This window comes from Mangifera indica, chromosome 3, assembly GCF_011075055.1.
Source record: "Mangifera indica cultivar Alphonso chromosome 3, CATAS_Mindica_2.1, whole genome shotgun sequence".
Lineage (NCBI taxonomy): Eukaryota > Viridiplantae > Streptophyta > Magnoliopsida > Sapindales > Anacardiaceae > Mangifera > Mangifera indica.
In genome coordinates this window covers 19661642-19683870 of record NC_058139.1, presented here as the reverse complement: position 1 = coordinate 19683870, position 22229 = coordinate 19661642, and the positions used below count along the sequence as shown (strand labels likewise).

Genomic DNA, 22229 nt, shown 5'->3' with positions numbered 1-22229 from the left:
TATAATTAAAATGATGTCATTTTAATATATATTAGTCAAAACAATATTATTTTAGTTAATTTGTATCAAAAAATTTTAAGTTTATAAGTTTAACGAGTTAAACATTCTTTAGACTCAATCTTGAACTTAAGCTAAAAAAATATTTAATTTTTAGATTCAAAACTTAATTTATTTTAAATTTATTTAAATCAAATTTATTTTTTAAACTTAAATAAATTCAGTTTAGATCTACTCCCATGACTTATGGAATGTTAAGGCCTTGCATTTCCAAGCCAAACTTCCATAAAGAAATGATGTTGTGGTAGCATATGACAGATTGCTTTCCTTAGAAAATGCATATGAAGGGTGACCAACATGATAAGACGTGCCACCTACTTTGGAATTTCCAAGAAATTTCGCATGCAAAGACAATTTTGATGAGCAAGTTGGGTTCTAGCTCTTAAGATAAATTAGGAAAGTTAGTGAATAGGGTGTTACGAAATAATAAAATTACGTATATTTATTTTTTATATATAAATAAATAAATATTTATATATATTATTATATAATTATATAATTTTAAATTAAAAATAAAATAATATTTAATTATATAATAATATATATATAAATATATATTTATTTATATATTTAAAATTAATACGTATAGTATTAACTTTCTGAAAACGGCTGAATCACGGAACTCTTGCTCTTGTGTGATGATACAAGTAAGATAGAATTTGTCAAAAGGAGTGATCTCAATTTGAGTAGATACAACTGCCATATTTAGACCATGTCTACCTACGCCTAATGGCTAATATAATAGACAAAACTTGTGTATAAATTAAATTTGTACTACCTAAATTTGGGCTAAACGTGACACAAGCGGACAAGCTCAATGGTATGAAATAAAAAAAATTTCTAGTTGGCCAAAGGACTATGTCCCATCCAAAGTATAGTGGAATCTCGACTCCCACCTTCAAACTTTTAAAAATCTGAATACCCACCCATAACCAAATTTTCATTAAAATTTTTAGTTAAAATTAAGGGTAGAACCATTATTTACTAAAAAATTAAAGTTTTATCACATTTTCTTCTCCTATAGTTAAAAACTTACATTTTCCCCCTAACCCAAAATTTGAAAAGTGACCAAAACCCTCATAGGGCTTATTCCTCTCCCTCCGACGCCAATTTCTCCTTTCCAGTTGTCGATCATCCTCCCTTCTCCCCTTATCTCTCCTTCGGTCTCTCTTCCTTGTCTCTTCCGTCATTTTTGTCTGGAGATGAAGACAAAACTCAGACGAAAATATGTCATCTTCGTCTTAACGAAGATGACAGGTTTTCGTCTAATTTCATCTCATCTCTGATAAAAAATGGTCGGAGAGGCAAATGAGAGAGACCAGAGGAGAGATAAGGGGGTAAGGAAGGACGGTCAACAACCAGGGAAGGAGAAATCAGTGTCAGAGAAAGAGGAACAAATCCTAGGGGGATTTTGGTCACTTTTCAAACTTTGGGTTAGGGAAAAATGTAAGTTTTAAATATGAGAGAGGCAAATGTGATAAAACTTTAATTTTTTTTAATAAATACGCGTAACTTTAACTGAAATTTTTAACAAAAATTTGGTTATAGGTGGATGTTTGGGTTTTTAAAAGTTAGAGGGTGGGAGTTTGGGATTTCACTTTACCTTGGGTGGGAAGTAGTCTTTTGGCCTTTATAGTTCTATGAAGGCCAAATGACCATTTTGCCACCCAAGATTTGATCAAATTAGTTGTCTACCTTTAAAGTTTTAAAAAGTCAAATTTCCGCCCATCATACACTTCTATGAGTGAATCTAATTGGTTTCCTAGAAATAATTGTTTTATCTTTTTATTGAGATTACAAAATTGTCACTAATACTTAATATAAATGTTAAATTACAAATACATCTTACTACTCAAAAATTTTACGACTTGCACTCATAACAAATATCAAAACTTTAACTTACTTTAAAATGTTTTATTTTGGTTATTTATTTGAGGTTGTAATTGTTATTTTTTAAATCATTAAAGGGTATTATTAAATTTTAAAATTCTTAAAAATACCCATAAACTTTTTTGAATTTCTAAAAAAATCCCAAATTCTCATTAACACCCATATATTTAAAAGAAATTTAGTTCACCCATCAAACTTGGAAAATAAAAATAATGGAGAAAATAAAAATAAAAAGAATAAATAGGAAAATAAAAAATAAAAAAAAGAAAGATTAAATATAAAAATACGTGCAAAATGACCTTTTAATCCTTTCACTTAATAGAGACTTCTTTAAATCAAAACTCAGGAGTGCTGACTTCATTCTCATGAATAAGATACAAGTATGATGGGCTAACAAGAATAGGCTTTAGAATGGGATCCAGATTCAAGTCCAATAAGGAAAATATAAAAGCCCTGGGCCATGTAGAGTTTTCCTAATTTCCCTGTAGATGCAACTAGCTAGGGTTTTGGATAGTCTGGTTTAGCACAGTTTAAAAACTTTTTCAAATTAAACTGAAAAAATAACAAAATTATATATACAAATAATATACATAATTTTATACATAAACAATAATATATCACCATATAATTGTATATCATTTTATCTCTAATTCAAAATTATTCAATCACATGACAAATGTTACTGTGTGTATAAAATTATGCATATAGTAGTACTCGTAAAAAAATGGTTTAAAAAATTCCTAACCAAACCAAATTATTTTATGTTTTAAACCAAACTAAATAAAATTGAAAAATACAGTTTTATCATGTTCGGATTACAATTTTTACATATTAAAAATCATTCACTTTCAAATTTATCGTACTTAATAAATAACAATTGAATTATAGTTATATAGGTCATAAAATAAACATTTAAAATGTATATATATACACAATAAATATATAAGAAAAATGACAAGATAAATATAAAAAACAAGTTATGTAATGTCGAGGTTATATCAATTTTTATTGTTTTCGAGGCTTAGGCAAATATTTTTCAAAACCCAATACATGCTAATATATTATAATAATTTGTAATCTGACGTTTATATATTTGATTTATTGTATTTTGTTTCGTTATTTGGGAGTATAACTATCATTTTTTAAACTATCAAAGGGAATATTAAAATTTTAAAGACACCCTCAATTTTTTTAAATTTGCACAAAACCCCTTAAAATTTTTGTTTGCACAATTACAATTTACCTCCAAACATACATCTATATGTCATTGATACTTTTTTCTATGCTTGTATTAGTAAAGTTTTTTATAATTGTTAAATGAAAATAATATGAATTCAAGATACAAAAAATTATTTAATAAATATTTGGAGATAATGTTATTTAATTTGAGAGCTTTTTTGTCTTTTCAACAATTTAAACAAAAAAACTTAATATTTGGGTGGAAAAATGGTTTTTTCAAACTTTAAGAATGAGAATATATCATTTCATCAAACCTTGAGTGGGAAATGCTAGCGCTTGCCCCATTGATAGCATCAACAAATACATCAATCCATCTGTATTTATCCATATTGGTGACATTGTCCTAAATAGCCAATAACAGATACACTACAAAGATAGTGTCTATTGTCATCCAATTTAGAAGGACTCTAGTAAAAACTAACTTTTAATGATGTCGTAGTAGACATAGGTAATCATTCTAAATGTTGTTGAAATGAAATTAACATTACGAAAACACAAATATTGTAAAACAAAAAGTTAAGAATGTCACGTATATAAACACTTATGTTGTCATGAAGCTATTGTCCTAGGGTCAATAGCAACGTTCAGAAGTAATATCTACTTTTCGGGTCGACAAGGAAGACATCACATGAATGTACCAATTGAAGAATGTTGCCTGAAGATCCTAAAGATAATGATCATTTGACTTTGTTGTCGTAGTGACATGCTTCTTCTATAGCTTTACTAGGTTCGTGTAAGGGCTTTGCTAAAATCGTTTTTTTTTTTTTTTTGACATTTGAATTTGTGCCATGTGTAGAAGGCCATTAGTAATCTGTGTGACATTTAGATCATCTGTATGACCAAGACAACATTAACCCCTTGCTACAAGTGATCATCTTGAGATGGTATGTTGATCACAAAATTGATATCAATATCCAATTAGAAATATATTAGTAGTTAGATTCCCCTTACTCTAAAGTGATACGATGGATGAAACCTTTTAGCCTCTAACTCTAGGCACACTATAAAAGAGGTGTTTTTCCTTTTCAATCCAAATGTTGATTTTTGGAGAAATAAAATAGGAATTTCATTCATCAAATTCTAACAAGATTATGAAAAAAATAAAAAAAAATTCATTAAAAATTGAAAAAAAAAAATCATATCTTCACTTGAGAGTCCAGAAATCACGCTTATTGTAATTACCTCTCTAGACTTTGGCACTTAGTATAATAATTAAAAGAAAAAAAAAAGAGCCCAAAATCACGTTGTCACCCAAGATTTCATGCTGGCCTGACTTGATCACGCCTAGTTGAAAATATCAATTAACCTCTTAGACGTTACCACCTATTAAAATATGAAAATTATCACCCTTGTTATAAAATAGGCCAAAGGACTATATCCCACCCAAGTTTAGGTGTGTTTCTAAAGTCACATTAGTAAAAAAATTACTGTTAAAATTTTTTGTTAGAGAATAAGGTAAAATGATTATTTTACTAATAATATTAAAAAATATAAAATTTATTAATTTTCTCTCCTAAGTTTTAAAAACTAACAACTTCACCCCTACCTAAAGTTTTCTAACTTTAAAAAGTCATATTTTCCCTCAAATTTTTTCTTCAAATCTCCGACATTGACGACCTCCCCTCTTCACTTTAAATCGTTGATTGACACATATAAAAAAAAATCTAGAATAGATTTCTTTGTCAGAGACAAAGAGATCTGACGACGAAGACGAACAGATTTTGAATCTCTTTGTCGAATACGAAGAGATCCAGAGATGAGAAGATCCAAATCTCTTCATCGACAAAGAGATCTAGAGATGAAGAGATCCAAATCTCTTCATTGACGAAAAGATCTGGAATTTCTTCGCCTAGATCTCTTTATCGATGAAGAGATCTATAATCTCTTCGATTCGTCAATGAAGAGAGTTCATTGACGTCCTTTCCAAATCATCAAAGAAAGTGGTTGGGGGGAAAGAAAAAAATTATAAGATTTTGGAGAGAAAATATGACTTTTCAAAATTAAAAAACTTTAAAAGGGTAAAATATTAGTTTTTAAAATTTAATAGAGAAAATATAAGAAATTTTATATTTTTTAAATATTATTAGTAAAATAATAATTTTTCTCCTACTTCTAATAGAAAATTTTAATCCTAATTAGTTAACGGATAGGATTTCAGGTTTTTTAAACATGTGTGACTTTGAGAATGTAACTAAACTTGGGGTGAAATAGTCCTTTGGCCTATAAAATATCAGTCAATTAACCTCTGCTAAAATATCATTTAACCCCTTTATTTCGCCCAGTAACTTTGCTTAGTAACATTTCGTTTAATTTAACCCCCTTTTAAAAAAAAGCCTGTCAAAAATTTACATTTTTCCTCAATCACCATAATTTTGTCGGTAGGCGTAATTTACCCATAGGCAAGATCGCATTTACCGCACAAGTGACACTTACCAACAAGATTTTGATGATTCCATGCCGAATATACCAATTTTTACTTTAAAAAAAAAAAAAAATACAATAACCAAAATTCCTAGACACATAAGTAAAGGGAAAACTCAAAGTAAACCATATATATTTCAACAATCACAGAAAAAACTAAAAAAAAAAAACAATAAACAGTTTACACTAACATTTAAACCTATTTTGTCATTTTGATAGAAAAAAAATCTTCGACACGGAGTTATTTTTGGCCGGAAATTCTTTGTCTTCATCGGGTCTTTAGTTTTAATATGGGTCAACTTCGATCAAACTCTTTTTTATATATTGAGTCAAATTCATCATATCCCATTCTAATGATTATGCCCACATAATCACTAAAGTGTTCGACTAATTTAATACACTCTTTTAATAAGGTTATTTTAATTAATTACCCTAAAAAAATGTATTGAAGTTTCTGATATAAGAGCATTTACAGGTAATGCAGTCAATTGCCAGCGCAATACCTTGTTAACCAGTTTTTTCATATGACCTAAAATTTCATTCTGTTTTTTATTGAGCAGCTCTTACCTTTCACACCCAAGTGGAAGAACAGTTTTCTGTCCACAGTACTTCACACTTAAAACTAGAGTTCACATTCACTCTTTAACAAAATTTACAGAAAATGGGCTGTGGAAAATCAAAGCATGATGTAGCTACAGGGAACACAATTTCCATGAAGAAATCAAATGGTGGTAATCAATCCAGGATGACCAAAGACATTGAAACCGTCCTGGAAAATGGAAACCAAACATAGTGAAGCTTCAGAAAGACTGATATCTGAAGAATCACCAAACCATTACTTTTCTTCAAGAAAAGAAGAAGAAGCTGTTGATGGAATTGCTTCTGAGCAGAAGTCTGATTATGAATCTGCACGCCTTGAAGCTGTCAAGGAGAGTTTGTTCGATGACAATGGTAAAGTTAACAATGCAGTGGAAGCCACAAGCTTGGTTGAACAATCAAATGGAGAAACCAAAAGTGGTTTGTTTCCCACACAAAAATAATTTTTTCTAGTCTTCAACTTGTGTCTTTCATGCATGGTAGGCGAATCAGATGTGGTATCATTATCATATATTAAAAATCTAATAGTTTATATCATATTGTATGATACGTCTTTTAAAAAATAAAATAATAAAAAATAATAATTGACACATTATCATTCTGAAAAATATCACAAACACCTTTAAAAATTTTAAATTTTTCATATATATCTCTGCTAGACTACTACATCATTAATTTCTCTAAAAAGATGTATTGATTCATATCGGTAATATGTATTATATCGTATGATATGTTTATTATATTGTATTAATTGATATACTTTAAAATACGTATCATATATCGTATGAAGCTGATAATATAACTTTCGGGTTCCTTTCTAATTTTATAAGTGGTTTTAGCCCATAGAATGTTTAACCATCTGCAAATATTTGTGTGGCAGAAGGTGCAGTTGTGAAAGAAGAAAGCTTACCTAAGGAAGCAGAACTTTCAACTCCTCCTACCGATATTGTAGGAGCCTTGTAGCTTAGCTATTTAAATTGCACCTCTTAATTAACTACTTTTATTGTTTCCTATGAAGGTTTTGTGTGTGCAGGAACAATTGGAGCCTTCGCCAACCAAGGAGATCTGAAGGAACAGTTATGGCAGATGAAATTTGCAGTGAGCCGCTTATGTTTTTGAAGATTTACACTTCGCTAGTTACTGAATAGTTCTAAGTCACTCTATAAAAGAAACCTTATTCTTATTTCTGATCCGGAGTAACTCATTTGCACCTTGAGCAACAAATAAGGGTGAATTCGAATTGAACTAAACTTTGTTAACGAAAAGTTGATTCGAATAAGATATTTCATTTTTTCGATGACTAGATAAAATCGAGCTGGCTCAAATTCAACCTTATTCAAGTCGAACATTGAACAAAGCCTACGTCAACATGGCTTGATTCCACCTCTAGCAACAAACAACAAAGAAAAGCTCTCTCATCATTTCATTGAAATTTCTTGTTCTTATCAAACTCTTTTGGATGTGCATGAATTTCGTTGAAACCTAAGAAGAATGAGATGACAAGAACAAGCCAGTGAATCATATTAACATGGATGATAATGTGCACAATTCAATAGCTATATGCACAGATTCCTTCCCAACTCAAGCTTGGAGCAACAGATATATCAACTAAACTTTTTGAAAGGGCTCAAAGAAGAAAAGACAGAACCTTGTTTGGCAGAACTTTCATGGCTGACTTCTCTGCTATAACGCAAGTGAAATCACGCACTGCCCCAAACGAGAAAAAAGAATCTAGATATTCTTACTTGAATAACCGACTCCATTTACAATTTCAGGATATATTTAAAAATCCCCCAATCATTTTATGTCCCCGTCCCGTCCTTGAAGAAAAATGTCTTATATTTATTTATGGTCATAAATTTGAATTATAAATCTAAATTATAAATTTAAATTATAATTTTGAATTAAACTTAATTTATATAATTTTTTATTTAAATCAAACTTATATTATTTTTAATTTTAATATCATAAATTCAAACTAAATTATTTTTTATTTAAATTAAATTCAAACTAAATATATTTAAATTCATTTCGATTCGTATTCACCCTATCACAAAGATTTTGAAAAGTTCGTTACAGGCAAAAGGTGCGGTACGGTCGAAGCCCATGCCCACCCAGCAGACGACCAAAGAACTAACTCCACGGGGGGAAATAAATTTCCCACTATAAATGGCGGGAAATCTGCATTTCATACCCAAGCCCACCAAAGACCGCACATCTTACTCTCTCAAATCGAACGGCTCTAAACGCTACCGGACAATTTTATTTCTCTCACTTTTTTTTTTTTGTTTGGACTCCTCGTCTAAAATTAATTAGGTCGATCGATCCTTTTCTTTCTCTCGCTCTCTCTCTCAAGAAAGAAACCCTCGACCCCGAGTAAAAGAAACAAATGGCGAGACCCTCGAAGCCACGAGACTCATCCGATGAAGCCATGTCGAACGGCTCTACATCGTCGGAAGACGAGCAAATCAATGATCAAATCAACGAAGACGATGAGGAGGAGCTCGAAGCCGTGACACGATCCGTCGGCTCTGACGAAGACAATTCCCCTGCGTCGGATGAAGACGCTGTTGCTGAGGGTGAAGACGGTGAAGAGGTGATTTTACAATTTTGCCCTTTGTTGTTTTTGAAAATTTTAAGTGTTCATTTTTTTGTGGCGGATCGAAGATGTTTGTACGTGTGTTTGTTAGGGCTTTTTATGTATTTTTTACGGAAATTTACAATAAAAGAGGCTGTTTAGCGCAATTTGACTCAGATTAATAAAGATAGTGTATCCTTTGATGTTTGAATTTATTACATAAGCAGTTGCTCACTAAGTTCTTGTAATGCATGATACATTTTAAAGTAGTGCTATTCTGATCACTTTATCTACTGAGTCAGTAAGGGTTTTTGTATTCTATGGTGGTAAGTAATGAAAAGGGCAACGTTTTTTTCTTTTGTATTCTGAATTGTACAAGTTTAGGAGTTGGGGTTTTCGTTTTTAACTGATTAACCTGTAATTGCTTACTTAAAGTAAGTATAGAAGTCAACTTCATCAAGGTTGTTTTGTGTAGGGTAGTTTGGACATGAAATTGTTGGTTGTCTTATAAAAATTTATGGAGAAACCAAGTTTCATTTAACTGACAGTTTTTTTCTTTTACTTTTTCCCTTAAGTTTCAAATATCATAAAGTCTGGTTTTAATTTTCTCATTTATTTTTGTTTGCTTTTACCAACAGGATGAAAATGGTGGAAAGGATGCAGAAATCAGGAAGCGGGAGAAGGCAAGACTAAAAGAAATGCAAAACTTAAAGAAACAAAAGATTCAGGAAATGTTGGATGCGCAAAATGCTGCTATAGATGCTGATATGGTGTGTCATTGTTTCATACATTAGGATTCATATTCTGTATGCTTTGGAGTGCTGAAAATATTGATTAAGTTTATATTGTCTGTATTGATGGCAGAACAATAGAGGGCAGGGCAGATTAAAGTATTTATTACAGCAAACAGAGTTGTTTGCGCATTTTGCCAAAGGTTCCCAATCTGCACCTCAAAAGAAAGTGAAAGGAAGGTATATGTTATGCGTGATTAAAGAATTCTACCGTATCCTCTATCTTGATTTGTTCATACCATATTTTTTTGTAGTACATCCCTTCAGGATTTCTCTGTCTGCAGTATACCTACTAACTGTCCTAAATTAAAGAAATTATTTGGAACTCTTCTGGATGATAAGTTAAACATTGACAAATTCTTAAAGGTTTTTCATTAAGATGAGCAGATATGTGAGTCATTACATCTTAGACTAAGGTTTTTAGATTTAAAAATGCATAAAATCTAAGAAATTTAGATTCTTGACTTTTAAGGTGAATGGTTTTTTTTTGTTTTCTGAGGCACACTTTCTGGTTCATATGGCTCCTTTAAACTATGATGTGTAGGTGTTTTCCTTTTCTTCATGCATAAACTACTGACCGAACTCCATAAAATGAATGATGTTTTACTTAATTGTGTTGTGCATTCAAATTTCAATCTATGTTCAACAATGCCATTTTTTGCTTATAAATTTAGGGGTCGACATGCATCAAAGATAACTGAAGAGGAAGAAGATGAAGAATATTTGAAGGAAGAAGAAGATGGTTTATCAGGAACCACACGACTGGTTACACAACCTTCCTGTAAGTGCTCTCTCTTTATGCATGTTTGTGAATGATTTTAATATGGCGTTAAAAGGTGATTATCTTATAAATATTATCTTTTTATTTATTTTTTTATCATTGCATGCCTTTTCACTTTTGTATGTTGTTTTAGTTGCCTTTTATTAGTATTTCTAAAATTGCATGTTTATGAATGGTTGCGTTATGCTGGAATTGCTTATGGACACATGATGTTGTGTACTTGTGGGCATTTATTATAAAATACTAAAAAAATTTCTAGCAAGAGAAAAAATGGCTGTTGGGGTTTTGTACTCAATTCAATTGAATGTCGTAGGATCATAGAGTACGGATTGAGTTGGGGGACATGAATTTTCTTGTTGATTGATCAAGATGTTCTGTATCTGTTTTATGTGTTGATTACCATAATCTGTTCAGCAGGTGTCACTGTTTAGCATGGCTTCTTTTGAATCATACCCAGATTTTTTTTTTGGGGAGAAATTAAGAAATTTTACAAAAAAAAACACGAGGGGCTTCTTCTGTTTAGTGAACCTACGCTGGATGGTTGATATTTTTTTCAGTCAAGGTGCAATTGAATTTGGAATGTTGATTTCTTTTTTATATGTATTCTCATTCTACAGGTATTCAAGGAAAGATGAGGGATTACCAGCTGGCTGGATTAAACTGGCTCATTAGGTTGTATGAGAATGGTATAAATGGGATCCTTGCTGATGAAATGGTATGCATGAAAAGTGTAGATTCTTAAATTCATCCTTTTTAACTTATACTGTGTGAGTTGAGTTCAGTACTTTGAGCTTAATCTGTGACATTATTTTGTCATGTTATAAATGATCTCCATTTCCAGGGTCTTGGAAAAACTTTGCAAACCATATCCTTGTTGGGCTACCTTCATGAGTTCAGAGGAATTACCGGTCCTCATATGGTAGTTGCTCCAAAATCTACCCTTGGTAACTGGATGAATGAAATTCGGCGTTTCTGCCCAATTTTGCGGGCTGTTAAGTTTCTTGGAAATCCAGATGAAAGGGTAAATCTCTAAGAGTATGCTTTGGTGGAATTTTTTATGCCCTCTTGTAGTTGTTTTATTACATTATATGTCTTTCTCACATTTTTTCAGAGACATATACGTGAGGAGTTACTGGTTGCTAGAAAGTTTGATGTCTGTGTCACAAGTTTTGAGATGGCCATCAAAGAGAAGTCTGCCTTGCGTCGCTTCAGCTGGCGCTATATAATCATTGATGAAGCCCATCGAATCAAGAATGAAAATTCTCTCCTTTCTAAAACAATGAGACTGTATAATACCAACTACCGTCTTCTTATCACGGGTACCCCACTTCAGGTATTGATGATGCTTTATTTTTTTCATTTATAGTTTATTGCCTAGTTTCCCTATATTAATTATGCATGCACTTGATTTAGGGAGAGATCATTATCTTCATTTACCCAAATACCTGTGATAACTTACAATTCATTTGTTCTTTAAAAAGTTCGTCAAAGTTCTTTCAGTACTTTTATTATAGTGTCAAGCCACTTTTATGTGATTTTAATTAATTTGCTATGCTTAATGATGCGCAGAACAATCTTCATGAACTATGGTCCCTTCTTAACTTCTTACTTCCTGAAATCTTTAGTTCAGCTGAAACTTTTGATGAATGGTTCCAAATTTCTGGGGAAAATGACCAGCAGGAAGTTGTCCAACAACTTCACAAGGTAGTTGCTCACCTTATTATCAATGGTTGTAAGTGCATTTTATTCCATTCAACACATTAGTTTTGTGTCATTTGTACTTTTAAGGTCCTCCGGCCATTTCTTCTGCGAAGATTGAAGTCAGATGTTGAGAAAGGTCTACCTCCAAAAAAGGAAACAATACTGAAAGTGGGCATGTCCCAGATGCAAAAACAGTACTACAGAGCATTGCTACAGAAAGATCTTGAAGTTGTGAATGCAGGTGGAGAACGTAAACGTCTTCTGAACATTGCAATGCAGCTGCGTAAATGCTGTAATCATCCATATCTGTTCCAAGGGGCTGAACCTGGTCCTCCTTACACTACAGGGGAGCATCTCATAACAAATGCTGGTAACCTTAATGTTCTGTCTTGTAATGAGTTCATTAGTTGATGAGTTAGGTCAAATCTGTCAGCATTTAATTAATTCTAATTTTCAGGTAAAATGGTTCTTCTGGATAAGTTGCTACCGAAGCTAAAAGAGCGTGATTCAAGGGTCTTAATATTTTCTCAGGTCAGTTCTATATCAACTAATGAATGGTTGCAGTGGCAAGAGAGGTTATTTTAAAAAAAGTCTGAATTATATTTTTTAGTTGGTTATTTGTCCTTGTGTATGCCCATTTATTCTTTTCCAGTGTCGTTTAATATAATTCTTATGAGTTGTATTTTTTTTTGTTGGTTTGATTTCACAATTCAGATGACAAGGCTGCTGGACATTCTTGAAGACTATTTAATGTTTCGTGGGTACCTATATTGTCGGATTGATGGCAATACTGGTGGAGAAGATCGAGATGCTTCTATTGAGGCCTTCAATAAGCCAGGAAGTGAGAAATTTGTTTTCTTGCTGTCAACTAGAGCTGGAGGCCTTGGTATTAATCTTGCCACTGCAGATGTGGTCATCCTTTATGATAGTGACTGGTGAGTTTCTTTCAATTTGTTGTTAGTGTTGGTTCTTTGTTGGTTTTGGTTTAAGGATGCTAGTGGATAATTGCAGGAACCCTCAAGTTGATCTGCAAGCACAGGATCGTGCTCACAGGATTGGCCAAAAGAAAGAAGTTCAAGTGTTCCGATTTTGTACAGAGGTTTGAATTAGTTTTTATGTGCTATGGTAGAAGCTAAGCTGTTACTATGAACTCTCATTTGGATCGCATATGAACAGTATACTATTGAGGAAAAAGTGATTGAGAGGGCATATAAAAAACTTGCACTTGATGCTCTGGTGATTCAACAAGGAAGATTAGCAGAGCAGAAAAGTAAGTGGTTTCTGCATTACAAGTTCTTATGAGATGATAACTGTTGCATCGGTGCAGAATCTGATACCTTCCATTTTTCTTTTGGGATCTTTAGCTGTCAATAAAGATGAGCTGCTTCAGATGGTGAGATTTGGTGCTGAAATGGTTTTCAGCTCCAAGGATAGCACAATTACTGATGAGGATATTGACAGAATTATTGCTAAAGGAGAAGAAGCAACAGCTGAATTGGATGCAAAGATGAAAAAATTTACTGAAGATGCAATTAAATTTAAAATGGACGAGAGTATGTAACTTGTTTCTAATGATTTTCTCCTTTTTGTTTTCATTGCTTGTTTAATTCTTGAAGTGTTCTTGTGGTACAGCTGCTGAATTGTATGATTTTGATGACGAGAAGGTAAAGGTCTTATGTCATACTTTTTGTTGTCTGTTTCTGCTTGTATTAGTGTTGCTTTTGTCGCTTTCTAGTGATTTATTGCCTGCTACGGGCTTATTTCTTGCTTTTCTGTTGATGAAGGATGAGAACAAGCTTGACTTCAAGAAAATCGTTAGTGAAAACTGGATTGAGCCTCCAAAAAGAGAGCGGAAGCGCAAGTAATTGTTTTTTTTTTTTAAATTTTTGTACTAGGGTTGTATATGTTGTATTCAATCATTATTTTATATATTCTGATTTTTTTTCTCCTGTCCATTGATCAGTTACTCTGAATCTGAGTACTTTAAACAAACAATGCGCCAAGGTGGACCTGCAAAACCAAAGGAGCCACGAATTCCTAGGATGCCCCAACTGTAAGTGATATGATGAAACTGTTTATTTTTTAAAAATGGATTCCACTGTGTTCACCAGTTTCATGTAATTAATTTGTATCTTTGCCTATTGTTTCCAGGCATGATTTTCAATTTTTCAACACTCAAAGGTTGAGTGAACTGTATGAAAAAGAAGTACGCTACCTTATGGTGGGTATCATTTGAGTTAGTCAAGTTATCTATGGTACTTTGTGCATCTATACAGTGTGTTTTGATCTTTGTGCATACTTCTATTTCTTCAATTTCAGCAAACTCATCAGAAGAATCAGTTGAAAGACACAATTGATGTAGATGAGCCTGAAGGTATGCATCCTTTTCTTTTTTTTCACTATGAATAAATTGCTTATTTTGATTTTATCTTTATACCTAGTACTGACTGAGTTGTGTTTAGAAGGGGGAGATCCATTGACTGCAGAGGAATTGGAAGAAAAGGAACGATTATTAGAAGAAGTGAGTAGAACTAATGTTGTTGAATACATTTATAAAATTGTACTTTTAAGAACTTGTCTGCTGGTTTGTGTAGGGATTTTCTTCCTGGAGTAGAAGAGATTTCAATACTTTCATTAGGGCATGTGAGAAGTATGGACGAAATGACATAAAAAGTATAGTGTTAGAAATGGAAGGAAAGACTGAGGAAGAAGTTGAAAGATATGCTAAAGTTTTTAAAGAACGATATAAGGAGTTAAATGGTAAGTACGGTCCCACACGATTATATTTTTATGTAAAATTTCAATCATTCGATTGAGATTTATGATTGAACTGCTTAGTCTGTGTTAATATTTTATTGATGAGGTGTGGTTATTAAATTTTAGCAATTTTAGTTGAGTTCAGCATGAGTCCGGTAAGAAATTGAATGGAAGGTTGTTCAGACCTCAAGAGTCCTTCCTGGCAATTAGATCTATCTACCCCTGCAAGGCATAATTGTTACTGAACACTTAAATTTTACCTTTTGCTTTAACATGGTTCTGATTTAAAAAGTCAGAGAACTTATCAATTTTTCTTTCAGGAATCTGACTATTTCTTAAATTGGAAAATTTTCTAGTTTTATTGTGGTGGGATGTTATTAACCCTTATTTTGTTTATGATGGATGATATGATATTAGTTCTTTAATAAAGCCATATGGCAGTTGTCTCAGGTTAACTTAGTTCTCTCTTATTTTGTGATGATGCTGCAGATTATGATAGGATCATTAAGAACATTGAAAGGGGAGAGGCCAGAATTTCTCGGAAAGATGAGATCATGAAAGCCATTGGGAAGAAATTAGATCGCTATAAAAATCCATGGCTTGAACTAAAGATTCAGTATGGTCAGAACAAAGGAAAGTTGTACAATGAAGAATGTGACCGTTTCATGGTATTCAATCTGTTAATTGTAGATGCTGTTGCTGTGATAGTGATTCCTAACAATGTTTATTGGACCATATCTTCCAGTGACATTTATGTCTTCTATTTTAAACACAGATCTGCATGGTTCACAAGCTTGGATATGGAAACTGGGATGAGCTCAAGGCAGCATTCCGTACATCACCGTTATTTCGATTTGACTGGTTTGTGAAGTCTCGTACAACCCAAGAACTTGCTAGAAGATGTGATACCCTCATTCGGTTGGTAGAGAAGGAAAACCAAGAATATGATGAGAGGGAGAGGCAGGCCAGGAAAGAAAAGAAACTTGCCAAGGTCCTGCCCACCACCTGTCATTGATGCATTGTTTTATTTTGTGGTTTTAAGTTCCTGTGAGATCTTTTATTTGCATATTTGATGTGTGAAGCTCATATATGCTAACACCAGGTTCTTGATACAAAAAATAGAAAGAAAATAATGACAAAATCTCATGTTGTGAATCTGATGATCTTTTCATTTCATGATTTAGAACATGACACCATCAAAGCGTGCTGCGGGAAGGCAGCAGCCAAATGAGAGCCCAAGTTCCCAAAAGAAGCGGAAGCAGTTATCAATGGATGACTACCTTAGCTCAGTATGTGGTGACATTTCTTGTATAAAGACTAATAAATTTTCAGAATATGAAGTTGCTAATTATTGAAAATACATGTTATGATCTTTGTTGCAGGGGAAGAGGAGGAAATGATATTTGATATAGGAGGTGAACCTTTGATAAATTACAAGCAGTGCGCTGTATTCTGGTGATAACCCTTATTATTATTATTTTATATTTGGCATTAGGGTTCAATAGAATTCATAACCGCAGTGTAGTATTTAGATTATGTTAGGTTGATGGGTAGTTGTTGTATAAATGAGAATAATATATACGGATGACCTTCGTAAGCCAAATTTTATTCCTGCGGATTGAATGAAAATTATTTGTAGTCTCTAAATCTTTTGTTGTTCTTTTTGGGTTTTTGTAGAGTTGTCTACTCTTGAAACAAGATAATAATAACGACCTTAAACTGTAAGTTCAGGTTTCTTCCAACAATAATAAAACTGTACATCTATTTTTAGTATACAAATAAATTTAACACTTAATCATATGATAATACATACATTTTTTTCCAATTTGTATTGGCGTCCTACCTTTCAAGGAACCTTTCAATTTTTATCATCTCGGCGTGGTTTGTGCACTTTAAGGGAGCAATTGAATGAAGAAATGGTATGGAGTTACAAAAGTAAATTGAAACGTTTTTTGTACAAGCCAGCCGAAAGCATATGACAGACTCAGAAATCCGTACACAGGACAAGTTGTAACACCAATTTAGACATTCACACCAAAACCACCAAGTCTCCCCGCTTACAGACAATAATATGTGGGCAAAAATTTGGACATCTTCCCACATTTCCTGTAACATCAACTTGAGAAAAAAAGCTCTAAATACATAAATTAACATGCTCCATACATCATTCCCTGTAATTCTCAGATGAAATCACAGTAACTCCTATTTCCAATTCCCTCTTTAACTGTCTCTCCTTCAACTGCACAATTGAAGCAATCAGTTTCGCATTCAAAACAACTAGTGTGACATAGCATAGCATAGCATAGGACAAGCAACAACAGTCAAAGTTGGATACACGTATCAACCCCTCCAATTCTGTGGGTGGAAATGGAAACCCAGATGGTGTATTTGCAAGTTTTCCTTTTCATGACCCTGAGAAATGATATACCATTTCTTCCCTACAAGATCGACTTTCTGTTGCTATTACTCATTTGTACCATCAAAGCTCCCCATTGCATTAGCCCGCTTTTTCTCCCTCCAGTTCTCACCCCATACTTTTGCCTCTGCCACAGCTCGCTCTCTATCTAAATCACGGTTTCTTGGAGTTTCCCTTGCTCTCCCAGTGCTTCCAGGGCTGTCTCTCTGAGATTCCTGTTGCCCTAAATCCTCCACAACCCATTTTCTCCCCGATCCACCACCAGCCTCATTTCTGCCCAAGTCTACACCGTTACTCAATTCCCTAACATGCTCCCTCTTCCTGTAATCAGGAGAATTTTTATGGGTGGAAGGTGAACTGTGCCTCCCAACACGTCCATGCTCATCTGGGCTATCTAGCCCATCTCCCATATTCCTTCTGTCATCCCTATTTCTAGGAGTAGATGGACCAACTCTGATACTCAGATTGCTGGCTGAATTTGGGTCATAGGTTTGGGACGCTAAATATGTAAGTGCAGTCACCACATCACCAATAAGAGGTCTTGTAGCAGCTTGCTCCTGCAAACACATGGCTGCAACTGCAAGAGCTTGGTAAAGTCCTCGCATTGGGTAGCGACCTTGCAATAGAGGGTCAGCCATCTTGGGAAACTTCCTGCGATCCTTGAAGAGTGGTCGTGCCTACAAGTCCATACCTCACAAATAAAGAAGAAAGAAAAAAAAAAGAGAGAAACCTTGTCTCATGTTTATTTAGTGACACATTAAAGAAACAAAACCATGATATTCCAAGATATCCCCTGCACTAAAATCAAAGTATTGTTTTCATTCTTACCCAAGCAACAAGATTATGCTCCCCATGAGCCCGTGTATTATCAATAGCCTTGCGCCCTGTGATCAACTCAAGAAACACAACTCCAAAACTGTACACATCAGACTTTAAAGTGAGTTGGCCAGTCATAGCATATTCTGGTGCACAATAACCATATGTACCCATCACTCGAGTGGATACATGGGTTTTGTCACCAACAGGGCCCAACTTAGCAAGCCCAAAATCAGATAACTTGGGGTGATAGCCCTCATCAAGTAGAATATTTGATGATTTTAAATCCCTATATATAACAGGTGGGTTCGCTTTATCATGTAGGTATTCTAACCCCTTCGCTGCACCAGCCGCAATCTTCATCCGTGTATTCCAGTCCAATGGCTCTTTGTTTGGTGGGAGATCTGAAAACAGATTATGAATAAGGAATCAAGATGGTTTGCAAAAATACAAAAGTATAATCCAAACTTTGGATCTGCACTAGGAATTAAGTGAGACAGGTTACATGTTAGTCATTCAAGAAAGTACTGCTAAAATGAAGTATAAATAGATAGTGCAAAAACATATTTGAAAAACATCAGAAGTTGGGATTTGTGAAGAAACAACGATTGAAGAATCAATTTCATTAGAAAAGACTTACAAATGAGCATAATTCAATATAGAATATACAAGTAGTTGCATCAATAGCCATCCAGATGCATGCTTGCTCGTGGTTATTTGTCCGTTTTTCATTTCCATTCTCATAATAACAACAGTGTTTCACGACATATCAACATTCACTTAAATATTTAGTCTACAATGATGAACACAAAAGGGCTATTGGAAGGTTATCCATAAGATTCAGTTGCAGCATGTTCTGATTTACCAAGATGTATACAGATAGTAGCTGACCTCTGCAACACAATGAACCATAATAACCTTCAATGAATCATGAGTAGTTGTGAGCATTTGCATGTTCATCACATCCATCTTACAATCTTAGATATTCTTTTATTAATTTTGCTGAGAAGATCAATAAACCTTTTGTTGGATTAAAATTAATGTAGACACCACATGCTAATTGAAAAAACACGGATCAAAGACAATTATCAAGGTTGTTCATTTCAATTGTTTCTAGTTTCTACAGCAACCAAAGCAAAAAAGAGATCTCATTGTCTCAAGTGAATTTATTCCTACAAATTCAATTAAATCGATTAGGGCTCTACATATACAGCATCGCCAAATGGTAGATGAAAGTGTACCACAAGACTTCTAGAAAAATAATGTGTCCTCCTGTACTTATAGACACTTTAAATATGTTATTGATAAAATCATGTTGTCACAAATGAATAATATTGCTATTGCAAGCATCTTTGAAGATCATTAAACCAATGCATCCAATTAGGAAAGTATCATGAAAGGACTTAAGCAGTCATCCCAAACATGCAGTTAATTGTTAATATTTTCATGCCAAAAATTAAATTTCCTGTAATATAAAATGGCATCATAAAGGCACTAGGTACAAGATGTTTCTTACTGCAGTGAGTATAGCTAACCATGTAAATGATCTTCCAATGATCCCAAGGGCATGAATTCATAAACAAGTAGTCGTTGGTCCCCATCCGCACAATAACCAATCAAATTGACAAGGTTAGAGTGGTGTAAGAGGCTAAGCATGAGAACTTCCACCAGAAATTCTCTATTTCCTTGAAGACCATTTCGGTCAAGCTGTTTGACAGCAACTACCTGTAATATAGCCATTCAACGCAACTAAAAATCATCAAAGAGATGGAACTTACTAAGGGAAACTTATGACAAGAAGGCAACTAGGAAAATGGAAAAATATTTTTAAAGGTAAAAATTCAATCAATAACTGTATCTGAAAAACAATCACATATGACAACAAGGCAACTAGCTCATGTCAAAAGTTATATATTAAGGACATCCAATCCAACGTTACCTGTCCTGTGCTTTCCAAGCGGCCCTTGTAAACACGTCCAAAACCGCCTTCACCCAATAGACATTCTGGTCTAAAGTTCTTAGTGGCAGCAGCAAGCTCTCTAAAGGCAAATGTTTGTGCCGCAATATGTGCAGTTGGTTCCTTAGGAACTACTAGTTCCTTCTTAGTGTCAGCAGCACTCCGATATTTTGACTTGTCTATGTCAGGAAGTGAAGAAGAAAGAAAATATCAAATTTTAGCTAAGCAAATGACACCATGTTAAATTTAAGTTACACAAAACATACACATAAATCACATAACAAGGAACACTTCTTACACAACCTAAAAAAGAATGTAACATAATATGCTATTGTCATATTACCAAAATTTGACAAGAATATCAAATTTTCTAATAAAAACAATAATTTAAATGCATAGCATAACATTAAACACTGCATTTTTACATCTTTTTTTATAAGTGCATCAAACATTCTCAGTGGGGTTGCTTGTACTTTTGTTGTGTACAACATAGCCCCTTTAATTTTCAAAATTTCCACTTTATATACACTTATTAGCATTCATTCTGCAGTAATCTTGAACAATGATAGATGAACAGATATGATAATCATTAGAAAACTAGATAACTGAAGCTCCAAAAACTAAGAGTAGATCTCCAACATAAATTTTCAGCACCACTCGATTAGCTTGAAAATAAACAGTATCAAAAAACTTAAAATCCACACAGTAGTAAGTTATTTAAAATCAAATCCAAACTACTAAAGCTTGAACACCCAAAATTCCGCCAACACAATATATGCATCAGATCACGGAAAAAATAGTTTCTACCAGCAAAATATAACCCAAACAGTGATTCAAAACAACAAAAACACAAAATTCAAGATGCACAGGAACCAATCCAAAACCAAAAGAACCCAAAAACAGTATACTATCAAAACAAACCAGAAAGTAACAAAATCCAACCTGAACTAGCTCTATTAACAGGATGAAGCTGAGAAATTGAGCCATCTTTAGTTGACTCCTTGTTCAGTTCCTTCACTACACCACTAGCAGCTTCCTCGTTACTGGATGATCCCAAACAAGGAAAACACCCACCCATATCAAATCCAAACAAATCAATTAAAACTTTAACAAAGCTTCAAACTTTGATTACAACCACAAAATTATTTTAACTATCACTCACTCCCCAGCATCTTCTCTTTACGAAAAAAAATAAAAAAACTAAAAACCCATCTCAAGAATTGCCCATCAGATCACTCTCTCCCCAAAGCTGTTATCTTTCTGTGATCTCGAGTGCCCATTTAAGACAAAGATCGAGACCCAAAAAGCAGATCAACAAATCGAAGAAAATCTGTTTTGTTGTTATGTGGTGTGGAAGCAGAGAAGGTAATGAAAAGAAAAAGGAAAAAAAAATAAAGAAAATAAATAAATTCTTAATAAAAATTATACCTTATTAAATTAAAGGATTAAAAATTAATTATCTTTTAAATTATGGAATAAAACACTTATCGCCTTTTGTATATTAACCTATTTACCTTTTTTACCCTTTATATTCAAAAAAATTACCATCGTAATAATATCATCACGGTAGGGGTGTGGGTCCCACCCAAGAGATCTGCTTCTTCCACATTTGTGATGGACATTCTTTAACACATGCTAAATAATATAAAAAAGGAAGGGGCGTGATTCCCTATTTCTTGTCTCCATGATGGGATTCCAACCGTCCGATTAGATGATGATCATGGAAAACTTCAAAAGTCGTGACGTCATGATTTTGATCCAACCGTCATCTTTCAAACTCACATACTTACTCACTCTTTAATTTAAACTGATAAATAATATTTTTCGATTTTTTTATTTTTAATTTTTTAAATCAGCGGCACTGGGCTTTTAAAAGAAAATTATATCCATAGATAAAATTATAGTTATCACAGGGGTACTAATTAAAATAATTTTTTTATATATATAAAATATTTTTTTATAGTGCAAATATAATTATTTTTCAATTCGATTTTATTTTTAAAAAAATATAAATTTTAAAATTTAAGATTAGCTGAATAGATTGGCCGACGAGCCATGGTCAATCAACCATAGCCCACCAATCAATTTTTTAAAAAAATTTGGTTAATTGAATGCTTGACTTTCCATTATCAAAGTTATAGAAAAATTTCATATTTTTATCTTATTTTATTTCATATCTTACTTTTGATTGAGTGAGTTTAAGTTTGATTTGGTGAATCTTGGTTGGA

General features: G+C 33.2%; 2 protein-coding genes across 3 annotated transcripts; one reads left to right on the top strand and one right to left on the bottom strand.

Annotated features, from left to right (window-relative positions):
• The first annotated feature begins 8487 nt into the window (after nt 1-8487).
• On the top strand, nt 8488-16459 carry LOC123210322 (ISWI chromatin-remodeling complex ATPase CHR11). Of its 2 annotated transcripts, none has more exons than XM_044628602.1 (25): nt 8488-8800; nt 9421-9552; nt 9647-9753; nt 10248-10354; nt 10972-11069; nt 11196-11375; nt 11466-11687; nt 11924-12058; nt 12143-12425; nt 12513-12586; nt 12770-12990; nt 13067-13154; nt 13232-13325; nt 13420-13608; nt 13688-13719; nt 13840-13916; nt 14019-14108; nt 14207-14276; nt 14375-14429; nt 14521-14576; nt 14650-14815; nt 15302-15480; nt 15588-15803; nt 15997-16101; nt 16195-16459. In XM_044628602.1, the coding sequence occupies exons 1-25, from the start codon at nt 8594-8596 to the stop codon at nt 16210-16212; spliced, it is 3201 nt and encodes a 1066-aa protein (XP_044484537.1). In that variant the 5' UTR covers nt 8488-8593; the 3' UTR covers nt 16213-16459. The 2 variants fall into 2 exon arrangements, with proteins under 2 accessions (XP_044484537.1, XP_044484536.1); XM_044628601.1 differs by having other exon boundaries at nt 8489-8800; nt 14518-14576.
• A 257-nt stretch (nt 16460-16716) lies between these two features.
• Nucleotides 16717-21388, bottom strand: LOC123210323 (serine/threonine-protein kinase PBL27-like). Its single transcript, XM_044628603.1, has 5 exons — nt 20944-21388; nt 19984-20180; nt 19580-19769; nt 18057-18448; nt 16717-17905 (listed from the first exon to the last, which is right to left on the bottom strand). The coding sequence occupies exons 1-5, from the start codon at nt 21077-21079 to the stop codon at nt 17276-17278; spliced, it is 1545 nt and encodes a 514-aa protein (XP_044484538.1). The 5' UTR covers nt 21080-21388; the 3' UTR covers nt 16717-17275.
• Between the last annotated feature and the right edge of the window lie 841 nt (nt 21389-22229).